The following is a 12,964-nucleotide window of genomic DNA, read 5'->3' as shown; positions in this document are numbered from 1 at the left end:
TTAAAGAATGAGATTATATCGGAAGAAAAAAGTAAAACTAGCTGTAAGTGGAATTCTGTCTTAAGGCAATTAAGGCATCGTGCCTTAAGGCAAATTGCTGGAACTTTCCGTACCAATTTTTTTTTTCAAAAAACGATTAACATTTTTGAAAAAAAATTACTTCAAAAAAATAAGATTTTTGAGAAACTATAAATTGGACCAAAAATTACTTTTTTTTGAAAAAAAAAATTTTCTTTTAAAAAAAAATTTTTTTTTTTAATTTTTTTTTTGAAAAAAAATGTTTTCTTCATTTTGACATATTTTGGAAGATCTAAACTTTTTTTCAAAGCAATCGTACTGCATAAAGACGAAATATCAAAGCGCGTAAGCGCCGCGTCGCCGTATAACGCGTAAACATTGGTACGGAACCCATAGGACTGTAAACCAAATTCATACTTATTGTTAAAATCTCTATAAAATATCTGATAATTTGATGTGCATAAGTCTAATGATCATTTTTGACCGCCAAATGGCATTTTTTTTACTTTTTTCATTAGATCTCCGAAACCGCTAGACCTGCCTTTATGAAAATTTGATCGGTTCTTTACCTTGTCAATATAAGTAAAATGTTTTTTGAATTATTAAAATCGGACGCTCCGTTCTCTTAAAAACTGAGTTACCGTTTTCGGCACTTTTTGCCCCGTATCTTCGGAACGGCTAGACCTCCCTGCGCCAAAAACTAATCAGCACGTCTCCTTATCAATACGAATCGAATGTTTTTTGAATTATTCAAATCGGTTGATCCGTGTTCCCGAAATCGTCGACGAAAATTTGTATCCGCACATACATACACACACGCACATACATACATACATACACACACACACACACACACACATACATCCATTTTTTCTAAGGTATGCCAAAATGTTCAGAAACCTTTGAAACGTAAAGATATATAAAAATTTTCATTTTCGATTTTTTTGCGATTACTATAACTTGCCCTACGGGAAGTTAAAAAATACAAGCAGTCAATGAATGTATGTTAAATTTAATTACATGAATTTCTTCAAACACAATTACATGATGAGTGGATTTGCGAAAACAATATTTGTTTAGGCGTTGTTTAACATAATCCACTGACTGTGTGAACGAATATTATAGAATTTGTTTTTCTCTGATGAAGGTTTATTTCTAAATGCTAATTACAATGACAAACCGATCATGTCATATTTGAAGTATGACTTTTGTTACATTATTGAGGCATGATAGGGTGGTCCTTAACATGAATATTTTCGAATTTCTTTGCTCCCAGGGGCTCTAATGCTTCCAAACAGATAAAAAAAATCTCTGAAAATTTAGCTCTTAACTTTATGATTGTCCGCAATCCAACTCAGCGACAAATAAATCAATAGCAACAATTTGTGTCATGTTTTATTGAACATTAGACGCTCTACAAAAAAGGTTTCTTATAATTCTTCGTTAAATCTATTGGCTTCAGAGTTATTTGAGCTCTTTGGGTACTAAGAAATTCAGAAATATCCATATTAAGGACCACCTTAATGCCAGATTCCATTTAATTTTAAACCGAGAAAATGAGCTCGATCCAGTTCATACGTTCGGTGCTCGCGCCCCGTAATAGTTTGGTGCATAACGCCGTTATTACGTCGGCGCTAAATTATGTATCGGCTCGATATTCGAAGCTTGTTTTAATCCTCTTTAGTTTAAATCAGTGACTGTAATCCGGTTTGCCGCATACAGGAGTCGCAAATACATTTGGCCATTTTCAATATTTATCACGCTCGATTGTGTGTCGTTTCTCCAATTCCATACACGACGTTTTCATATTTCGATTAATTATTCCGTTTACATTTGGTTTAATGCTGTCGCCCTTCTGTACGTTGGCATCGGACGAACATTCGCAATCATTAATTACTTAAATTTCACAGTCAAAATATTTGTATATCGCAATATATTGAAATGATAACAGGGATTAAATATTTTTTATTTTGGTGGATTTTAAAGCACTTTTGATTCATTCTTATGACTATGTTTTGTTACATATACAACAAAAATTGTTTTATTTTTTGTGTTAAACAGTTGAAAAAGTGTTAGACTTTTCTTCCACATTTAAGCTTATACTAAGAAATCGATTTTACAAAATCAAAAACTGATTAGGAATGGTACTGATTAGTTTTAGGTGAAAATCTACCGAGCCGTTTTCTTGTAATTAACTGTTGAAAAAAAACTTAAGCCGATTTTTATGGACCTTTTTTGGCGATATATATATATATCATGGTCTTTTAGAACTTACTGAAATATTACAGCCAAGTTACTTATTTAATTTGAAATATTCATCAAAGATTGAGAAAATGAGTAGATTTTTGACGTTTGTTAAAATTAAAATAAATTAAATAACGATAGAGTGTTCGTTCGTTTTCAATGATGTGTGATAAATTCACTCGGAATACTTTTAATCACTCATAAATTAATTTATTTTTTATTGATTAAGTCGATTATTTACACATGGGAAGTTCATGTAACTTGCCTCAAAGCAAAATAGCAATACCAACTAGTTATTTGTTGTTCTCGTAATGGGTATTAATACCCATTTCATATATTTACTTTGATTGTTAATAAAATCTCTAAAAACTGTTAATCACAATATTTCAGAAATCTCAAAATTTTATAAATTTTTAAAATTCTTATATTTTTTGAAAAACTATAACTTTGATACACTTTAGTTTCTCTATAAAAATATCGACTTTTTAATACAATGTTTACATTATTATATTCATTTTCATCAATGAACATAAGCTTTTGATTATATTGCTGTGTTGAAAATAAAAGTTATCACAAACCATTTTAGGTATTTATATCTATTGGTTTTAACGTATGTTTAGGCTTTTAACAACCGTCCCTGGGGTTGTGGATAGTTGTGATATTCGCCTTTTTCTTGTATGATATTTTTTATGACTAATCCATCGTATTTAAGGACATTATTTGAGTATTGAAAAATGTTAATATACTTTTCTCCGTACATTTCTCAGTATTTTAGTATTTGCACATTGATAACTGTTCAAATTACCATTTAATTTACTTGTCTCCCAGCTAACTGGTAAATTAACAAAATTATTGCTTGTACAAAAAAGTTGCCCAATCGTATCCAGTCTTCCCTACGTACAATAGTATCATATTTTAATATAAATATTACAATTATATATTTACTTGGAATTCCAGCGCATGTATGCCATTATTTCATAGTGAGGAATATATGTGTGCAATCTGTTCGATGACTGAAGTTATCGTGTGATATAAATGTTGTTATAATTTAAAATATTAAATTATTAAATCAATTTCTTACTGAACCAAAGATAGGAATGCAGATAAAATGCTTAAGCTTATAATAAACTTAAGAAAAATTATATTTATATTTACATATTAATAAAGATTATATGCAATTATTTATATAGGGTAGGGCGGAGCACAAAGTTCCAATTTGACTTTGAGCAATTATATTGTGAACAGCAAACCAATTATATCACAGCAAATAATACATATGAAACAAACAACTATCAGACTATGTTCAGTAAAATTATCAGCCAATTCATCATTGTAGAAATTTTCTTTGCTGTTTTTTTTTTAAATTTGTAACATGGTTTACCAAGTTTAGTTGATACTTTTTATTCCACCCAGGTGTAAGCTTTTATAGAGGTTATATAGATAAAACTGTTGAATCTAACTTAAAATTAACTATAAGTCTTATAAAACAATTAAATGACGTACACTTAAAAATGTATATTAAGGTTTTGTAAACTAAACAACAGTAGGTACTACTAAAAAAACTAACTACGAAAGAAAATACTTTTGTTATTGATGTTTAAACATTGCCAATTTTCTCCCGAAAGGAACGTCGAAAGAATTGAGGTGATGGCTGGTTATACATCTTTTCCCCTCTGGTTAACTTCCCGTAGGGTAGTTATAGTAATGGGTCGAAAATCAAAAACGACAATTTTTGCATTTCTCCGCGTTTTGAAGGTTTCTGAACATTTTGACATACCTCAGAAAAAATGAATGTGTGTGTGTGTGTTTTGTATGTCCGCATTTTTTCGTTAACGTTTTCGGGCGCACGGATCAACCGATTTGAATGATTCAAAAAATATTCGATTCCTAGGAACGGCTAGACCTACCTTTGCCAAAAACTAATCTGCACATCTTCTTATTAATTAATATAATTTTATATCTTTATATTAATAAATATAAAGATATAAAGCAAAGAATGCAGAAAATGCAAATAGAGTTTTTGAGAGTACGGAGTATCCGATTTGTATGATCTAACTAACATTCAATTTGTAATGATTGGGAGAAAATGTGATTAGTTTTTAGCACAGGCAGGTCCCGCCATTTCGAAGATACAGAGCTAAATGTGCAAACAATGGCAGTCCGATTTGAATGATTCAAAAAACTTCCTGCTTGTTTTAACAAAATAATTGCTTCTGAAAAAAAAACTTTTGTTTCCAAAAATATTTTTTTCCCATTTTTTTTCTGTATATTGAAAATAATTCAGATTTCAATTTTAATTCTGACTAAAGTTCTAATATACTTGAAGCAAATAATTTCAACTTTGCAATTAAGTTTATATAATTCTTATAAATATTCGACAATGTTACAGCATCTATGATAATCTATTTAAAAACTTTTAATATTTAATATATTTAATATTTCGTTACGGTACGGTAAGTTCCAGCAATTTGCCCTAAGGCACGATGCCATACACCACTAGTTGCAAATATTGTTGTTAAAAGAATTCTTAACTTGACTTGTTTTTGAGATATCGTTGGTGGACCTTTTTACCGCAAACATTTTAGCTTCGCTCTACCTTATATGCATATATATATATATATATATATATATATATATATATATATATATATATATATTATTGTAATTATTATGCACACACATATTGAATATATATATATATATATATATATATATATATATATATATATATGTATGTGTGTTTTTACGCGCAGATCCTAGATGTTTTGAAAAAAATTAAACATTATTAATAAAACTACGATATGAAAGAGTATTTTTCTTGTAATGTTAACTTATAAATCAGAATTCCCGAATGCTCCGACATGTAATAAAATGATTTCCGTATATAATCTAACGTTAAGAATCACGGGGATGACATAATCCCGACAATGCGCCTAGATATAAGTAGACAAGGTGATTTTCAATAACTGTCGATCCATTATGTCTGGCGGTGTGGTTCTTCCTTAGCAGGCTCGTTGGCTCGTTGGCTCGGTCGGTGCGTTGTAACCGAGATGTGCGCGGCGGACGACGCCGACGCGACTCCACAATGGAATCCAATTACGTACGGCAAACTTCAATAATTGCCCTTGCGCCTTGCACCGCGTTTACCTACGCTCCGCTAAACCGCAGAACCTTAACACCCCATCCGCACTTCTACAGCAAGCGCGGGCTGCCGCGTCACACCCACTTCTTCGACCCCGAGACCTTAACGCTTTATTCTCGGCTCTCAACAGTAGTTCTGTCTCGTTAGAATTTCAACAAAATTTACACATGAACCGTGAAGCATTATCAAGTTAGTTCAACTAATTAATATGTTTCGGATAGCGTCTTTGTTACTCGATTGTTAAAATATTGGCACGTTCTGCGAATTTGATTACTGACAGTTTGGTATAATTATCTTTCCCATGGAGTAAGTTATAGTAGTCGCCAAAATGTCGAAAATGAAAATTTTTATTTACCTTTAGGTTTCAAAGATTTCTGAACATTTTGGTATACCTTCGAGAAAATGGATGTATGCAGATTTTTGGAAGACGGATCTACCAATTTGAATAATTCAGAAAACATTCGACTTGTATTATTATTGATACGTACTGATTAGTTTTTGGTAAAGGCAGGTCTATCCGTTTTCGTATAAAAAATGGTAATTCTGTTTTTGAGAGAATAAAGCGTCCGATTTGAATGATTTAACTAGTAAGGTGCATGGCATCGCGCTTTAAGGCAAATTGCTGAAACTTTCCGTACCAAAAAAAAAAATTTTATAAAATGATCAACATTTTTGAAAAAAAAATTACCTTGAAAAAATTAGATTTTTGAGAAACTATAAATTTTTGACAAAAATTTACTTTTTCAGAAAAAAAAACTTAAAAACTTAAAAACTTAAAAAAAAATTTTCTTTATTTTGAAATAATTTGGAAATTCTGAACTCTTTTTAAAGCAATCGTACAGCTTTAACTGCATAGAGATGAAATATCGAAGCGCGTAAGCGCCGCGTCGCCGTCTAACGGATAGACATTGGTACGGAACGCAAAGGAACACAAACAAAATTTATACTTATTGTTAAAATCTCTATAAAATAGCTGATAATTTGATGTGCATATGTCTAATGACCATTTTTGACCGCCAAAGGGCTTTCTTTTACTTTTTTCACTAGATCTCCGAAACCGCTAGATCTGCACACATACACACACACATACATCCATTTTTTTCAATGTATGCCAAAATGTTCAGAAACCTCTGAAACGTAAAGATATATAAAAAAATTATTTTTGATTTTTTTGTGGTTACTATAACTTACCCTACGGAAAGTTAAAAAACATTTGATTTGTATTGATAAAACGAAGAACTGATACAATTTTTAGGAAGGCAAGTCTAACGATTTTGTAAATCCAATAAAAAAAACGCAATTTCGCAGTCAAAAATGATCGTTATACATATGTACATCAAATTTTCATATTATTGTTGTTATTATCTTCGGGGCTCTGCCCGAAGGCAAGTCCGTGGTGTCAGAGCACCATATATTAATGATTTCCTTTCTCTCGCTTGTTTATTATTACTATTATTATTATTATTATTAATATTATTATTATTATCATTAATATTATTATTGTTCACATTTTCAAACTTTTGCTACTGTGCTTTATGTATTGTTCCTCAATAGATTTTCTGTATATATTTATATACAGAATATAAGTTACATAAATTGTCAATTATATGCTTGTTTTTTCTTCTTAGTACTTTAAGTCCTTTTCTCTTACTTTCGACTACGTTGTGCAGCCACTTTTTTGCCATATGGGTTTAATCCAGTTTCCTTTTCTGTACAGGATCGCGCTTACTGATTCTTAGTAATTCGCGCTTAGTAGAGTTCGTTTTTCTCTCACTCTCATCAACACTTATTAGTTTACTTTAACTTCTCCACTCGGCTTCAGTTCACCACAGTTCAGTCTTTTACAGTCTTGTAAAACAATTAGTCTTTTAGTTTTTGTCGGTCTTTCTTAGAGTCCACGTATCTGATCCATACAGAGCTATGCTCCAAATCAAAATATACAAATATAAAACCAAGAATATATATATATATATATATATATATATATATATATATATATATATAGAAAAATAACTTACGATAATTTTCTTCCCATCCTGTGTCTAAAACTTTACGCAATTACACGAAATTTCAATAGTCGTATGTTCTGAATAAGCCTCCTTATCAACTCCTCTTAACTTCTTCGATAGAAACTTAGCTCGTAGGAGCCCCATCTTATTACAGCAAAAGTAGTCTACGTTGCCAAAAAAACACAAACCGAATATACGGTAGCCGTTTCATATATTTCGGATTAAAAGAGTTTAATCTTTTCTCTTTTTTCTTTGTTTTTGTCTATCTTCCGTCTGCGTTTTGCTGGTGTAGATACTTGGATGAAAGTACATTTTCTTTTATATATGAGAATTTTTGTTTTATGAGTAATATAATATGAGCATATAAATATATGATTGTTTTTGGCATTTGAATTTATATTAAAGCGTGCTCATGTCATTCACGAGAACTAAATATTAGCAGGGATTGAAAGTCCTTGAGGAAAAAGGCTTACAACCATTATTTCAAAAGTAAAGAGTAGTATTCTTAACGATGTTTCTAATGGGTAAGCAACCATGGTCTTCAATCGTGCAACTTCGGTATCCCTAGATGAAAGGCCACATTGTCAAATTTTTACGAAAATATTTTCATCGTTGTTTTGGTTTTGTATAATATTATTTAGTTTACGATACCTAGACACAACTTTTAAGTTAATGGTTTTATAAGGTATATTGTTATTTTTAAAATTTAACTTTTTTTATATAATATCTAGAATAGCTTATATGTATGTGGTTGGGTTGAAAAAGACTATCTGAACTATTACACTGGCAAGATGTAAGTAATAAGAAAATAGTAAATGAAAAAATAAAATAAGTTATATCAAATTCTATTTTTGCCCCTGGCTGTCTCTTTTTGGTTCGCTTACAGGATAAAAAAGGTACAAGTGCCAATTTTGACAGCAAAAAACATATTTTCACATTGATGAATTATCTGGGAATTTTACTGAACATAGTTCATTGTTGTGTGTTTGATACGAGTTATTTGTTGGATGTAGTTCGTTTGGCTTTCACAGTGGAACTGCTAAAAGTTACATTGGACCTTTGGACCTCCTCTTCGTTGTATATGTTAGTTAAATAGCGATCAGTTTAAGGGTTCTATGCTGTTGTGATAATTTGACTTAACCAGCTACGTCAGTTAGCTGATGGCAACATATATGACAATCTAAACAGTTGCTCTACCTTTATGTGGTGAATGTTATTATTATAATTTATGTAATAGTGATGATTTTAGTTATTGATGCATTATTGCCGGAAAGTGCTGCTTTTACTTCAAACAATGTGGTTTCTATCAAGAATTCCAAGTAAAAACTGATTCAAAACCTGCTTGACATCATGCTTTACGAGACAGGTATTAAACCTCTGGCCTTTGATTTAACTCCCATAGCTTTAACCATTGGAAAGAAACATTGTAGAAAGTAATAAACAATGGCATTTGAGACCGTTTATAAATATCTACAAAAAGGTACAAAAGGCTTGCTGAAGCGCAATAATTTGCTAGAACAATTAAAATAATTACTGCAAACATTCATTTAATATTTCTTATGATGCATGACTGCAAAGTTCGATATCATGTGTCTATGTCAAATGCAAGTTATCACCTATGACTTATATTCCCTTCATGATTGTGATAAATTCACTTATCAGTCGTTCCCTGCGGATCTACTGATGACATGTACTCCGCATAGGTCTGTATCCCGACCAAACACGTTATTCCGTGTTGCTCCTCACTAAGAACACAATAATCTCTGGCGTTTCAATTCTCGCACATGAAAGAGCCGTATAATACTACAATTCCTATGGTAATATAATTACTTCCCAATTTCCTTGACGCGGTGGCTCGGTACAAACCACTAAACCAGCGATTTCCAACCTGTGGGGCGCGCCCCCCTGGTGGGGCGCGGTGCCGTCCCAGGGGGGGCGCGAAGCTCTTTCAAAAATATGGTTGTTAAATGCTGAGTAAGCGTCAAAAACAAATCAGCAAAATGTATGCAAGTAATCTACAATTTTCGCAATTCTGTCAGGACAAATGTAAAAGCATGATTATACTATACTTTTGGTGCATTCAAAATATTTCGTTTTTGCGTTTGTAGTTGAGTGAGCTGTAGGCCTATAAACAAAAGATAAACACTCGGATCATATCGAATATTCACGTGCTTACTCGAGACTAACTTAAGTAAATAAACAAAAGCATCCTTTTTATTCTGTTATCTATAAATCGAATTAGTTCATTAGTTGTGCTGGAGATACACGCGTTGATATATAGAAAAAATCATTTCTAAATTATTATTGAGTTAAAATTTATAGCTTTAGTTTTAGCACATTATTAACCAGGAATTATTGTGAAAAGTAGTGAAAAAGTGATTTTCTTTGATTTGTTATAAAAACCGTTTGTGATGGATAAATACGTGACTGGGTTGAAAAGAAAATTTAATGAAGCAGAAGAAGAGGGTGGAGAAAATAATGGAAATGTTTCTTCACAAAATAGTAAAACTGAACATAGAAAATATGATCCAATGTACTTATCATTGGGATTTACGTATAAGATCATTAATGGTCAAGGCCAATTCTTTGGCCTCAGATAGCATGAAACCAAGTAAATTAAAACGACATCTGGAAAAAGTCGCCGATCATGTTGGCAAAACAAAAGAATTTTTCCAAAGAAAATTAGATAACTTAAATAAACAGAAAGAATCGTTTTCAAAAGCTTTGTCTGTATCACAAAAAGCGTTACTTGCGTCATACGAAGTTTCGTATAGAATTGCTAAATGCAAAAAACCCCATTCAATAGGAGAAACTTTAGTACTACCAGCAGCTATTGACATAATAGCTATGATGTTTGGTGAATCATATGCTGATCAAATTAAAAGCATTCCGCTGGCAGATAATACGGTGGGAAGACGAATATCAGATATATCTGATGATCTTTGCGATCAGTTGATAGAAAAAATTAAATTATCTTCTTTCGCGTTGCAAGTAGATGAGGCAACCGATGTTGCTAAGGATGCACACTTAATAACATATATAAGACATGTTATGGAAAATGATATTAGAGAAGAGTTGTTATTCTGTAAGGCAATTGAAGGCAAAGCTACGGCGAGTGAAATTTTTAATATAATTGATAACTTTTTTTATTGAAAATGGTATTTTATGGGAGAACTGTGTTGGACTATGCACTGATGGAGCTCCATCTATGACAGGAAAAAATGCTGGTCTGCAGGCCCTAGTTCGAAAAGTGGCTCCTCGTGCAGTTTGGACGCATTGTATGATTTATAGGCAATCTCTTGTTGCAAGAAATATGGGTGAAGAATTACTTGAAGTATTTGAAATTATAATAAAAGTTGTTAATTTTATCAAAAATAGTCCATTAAGAGAAAGGCTTTTTGGAAAATTGTGTGATGACATGGGCTCAGAATACAAAGCACTACTTTATTATTGTGAAGCACGTTGGCTTTCTCGTGCTAAAGTACTTCAAAGGGTGTTTGAGCTCAAAAAAGAAATTGCCATTTTTCTTGCTGATAATAAAAGAGATGAAGCAGACATATTTTATGACACGAAGTTCCTCGCAAAATTTGCGTATCTAGTTGACATTTTTAAAAGACTAAGTGATTTAAATAAATCAATGCGAGGAACTCAAATTCATGCTTTTTTTCAAAAGGACAAGATTACGGCGTTTATGAAAAAAATAGAGCTGTGGATAGCTAGTATGAAAAGTAATAACTTTGATATGTTTCCTTCTTTTAAAACTACATGTGTTACTGATGATGAAATAGAAGCAAGTAAAGATCTTATTATCAATCATATGACTAGTTTAAGGAACCAATTTGCGCATTACTTCAAAGATCTAGATATGTCCAAATACGAATGGATTAGAAATCCATTTGTTATTGATAAATATGATAATTTTGGACTTCCAACGACAGAGCAGGAAATGATAATTGATTTATCTAGTGATAGCACATTGAAGCAGATGTTTCAGGACGAAAAGAATACTGTTAAGTTTTGGTTACAAGTAAAGGACGATTTTCCAACTTTGACAAATAAAGCCTTAGAAATTTTATTATCATTTGTGACATCCTACTTATGTGAAATTGGTTTTTCTGCAGTAGCAGTATTAAAAACAAAGTACCGATCTCGTTTAGTGATAGAAAAGGAACTGAGAACGGCGATTTCTACAATGGGGCCGCGGTTTGAGAAAATTTGTGCTGAAAAACAAGCTCAACCGTCGCATTAATTTTTTAATATTGTGTGAAATATTATATCATTTGTTTTTATTAAATTTAAAATTATTTTTTTCCTATAATCCATAGTTATGTTTGTATGTATATTTTTGTATGTATATTTTTGTATGTTTATTTTTGTATGTATGTATATTGTGCATTATTTGGTACGAGATTGAATAAATCATAATTTCAATTAAGTATATTTAAATTAAATTGTTAAAAAAATTAGGGGGGGGCGCAATATTTTTTTCTTTCAAAAGGGGGGCGCAAGGAAAAAAAGGTTGGAAACCGCTGCACTAAACATTATAGTGACAGGCTCATTGCACCACGATTCTGCTTCGTCCTGCTCTAGCGCGTGCTGCGAACAAATTAGCGGAGGACGACTAAACCGATTGTAGAGTACTAGGGCTGTCTAGAACTGACGATTTTTATAACTAAGTTTTTTTGACATTTTATTCCTCTAAAAAACTTTTTAAAAAAGCATCAATCCTAATCAGTCCGAACAAAAAACAGTAAAAACTAATAATGTCCATGCACGAAGACTTGAATAACACTTTTTACCAACGTGGTTGTTATTGAAGTTTTTTTAGCATCTCGTAGGGTAAGTTATAGTAATTGCAAAAAAATCGAAAATATTTTTTTTTTATATTTCTTTACGTTTCAAAGGTTTCTGAACATTTTGGCATACCTTAGAAAAAATTGATGTGTGTGTGTGTGTATTTACGGATACAACTTCTTGTTGACGATTTCAAGAACACGAATCAGCCAATTTCTGATGTTTATGATTCGAAAAACATTTTACTTGTATTGACGTAATGAACAACTGGTGAAATATTTGTAAAAGCAGGTCTAGCGATTTGGGAGATCCGATAAAAAAGTAAAACATAATGCAATTTGGCGGTCAAAAATGATGATTATACATATGCACATAACATTTTTTGAAGATTATAATAATAAATACAAATTCTGTGTACGTTTCTATGGGTTCCGTACCGATGCGTACACGTTCGACTACGACGTGGCGCTTACGCGCTTCGATATTTTGACTCTAAAACAGCTACGCAGCCTGATTGCTTCTAAAAAAGGTGTAGAATTTTCAAAAAAAAATTGAAATTTATTTAATTTCAATTAATTTATTAAATTTATTTAAAATTCAAAGTATTCAAAAAAGTCTATTAATTTCAAAATATAATTTTCTCAAAGTTTTGAAATTTTTTTAAAGTTTCTTTTAACATATTTAGTTTTCGTTGCGGAAACTTTCAGCAATTTGCCTTAAAGGACAATGCCATTCACCACTAGTTTTTAATGAATAA

The 12,964-nt window shown here is 31.5% G+C and overlaps 1 protein-coding gene across 1 annotated transcript; it reads left to right on the top strand.

The window, feature by feature from the left end:
* Positions 1–9,936: 9,936 nt before the first annotated feature.
* On the top strand, positions 9,937–11,662 carry LOC113375340 (SCAN domain-containing protein 3-like). The gene is made up of 3 exons (XM_026615276.1): positions 9,937–10,524; positions 10,586–11,207; positions 11,352–11,662. The coding sequence occupies exons 1-3, from the start codon at positions 9,937–9,939 to the stop codon at positions 11,660–11,662; spliced, it is 1,521 nt and encodes a 506-aa protein (XP_026471061.1).
* Positions 11,663–12,964: the final 1,302 nt, after the last annotated feature.

This window comes from Ctenocephalides felis, unplaced genomic scaffold (assembly GCF_003426905.1).
Source record: "Ctenocephalides felis isolate EL2017-DRISC unplaced genomic scaffold, ASM342690v1 CF-g0.4_SCAFFOLD_01886, whole genome shotgun sequence".
In the NCBI taxonomy this organism is placed as follows: domain Eukaryota; kingdom Metazoa; phylum Arthropoda; class Insecta; order Siphonaptera; family Pulicidae; genus Ctenocephalides; species Ctenocephalides felis.
This window is presented reverse-complemented; position numbering and strand designations above follow the sequence as displayed.

Coding starts and splice junctions, on each gene's coding strand:
- LOC113375340 (XM_026615276.1), top strand. CDS start 9,937: ATGATCCAATGTACTTATCATTGGGATTTACGTATAAGATCATTAATG. Junction 10,525..10,585: donor CAATTGAAGGCAAAGCTACG/GCGAGTGAAATT, acceptor ATTTTATGGGAG/AACTGTGTTGGACTATGCAC. Junction 11,208..11,351: donor TGATGATGAAATAGAAGCAA/GTAAAGATCTTA, acceptor TTCCAACGACAG/AGCAGGAAATGATAATTGAT.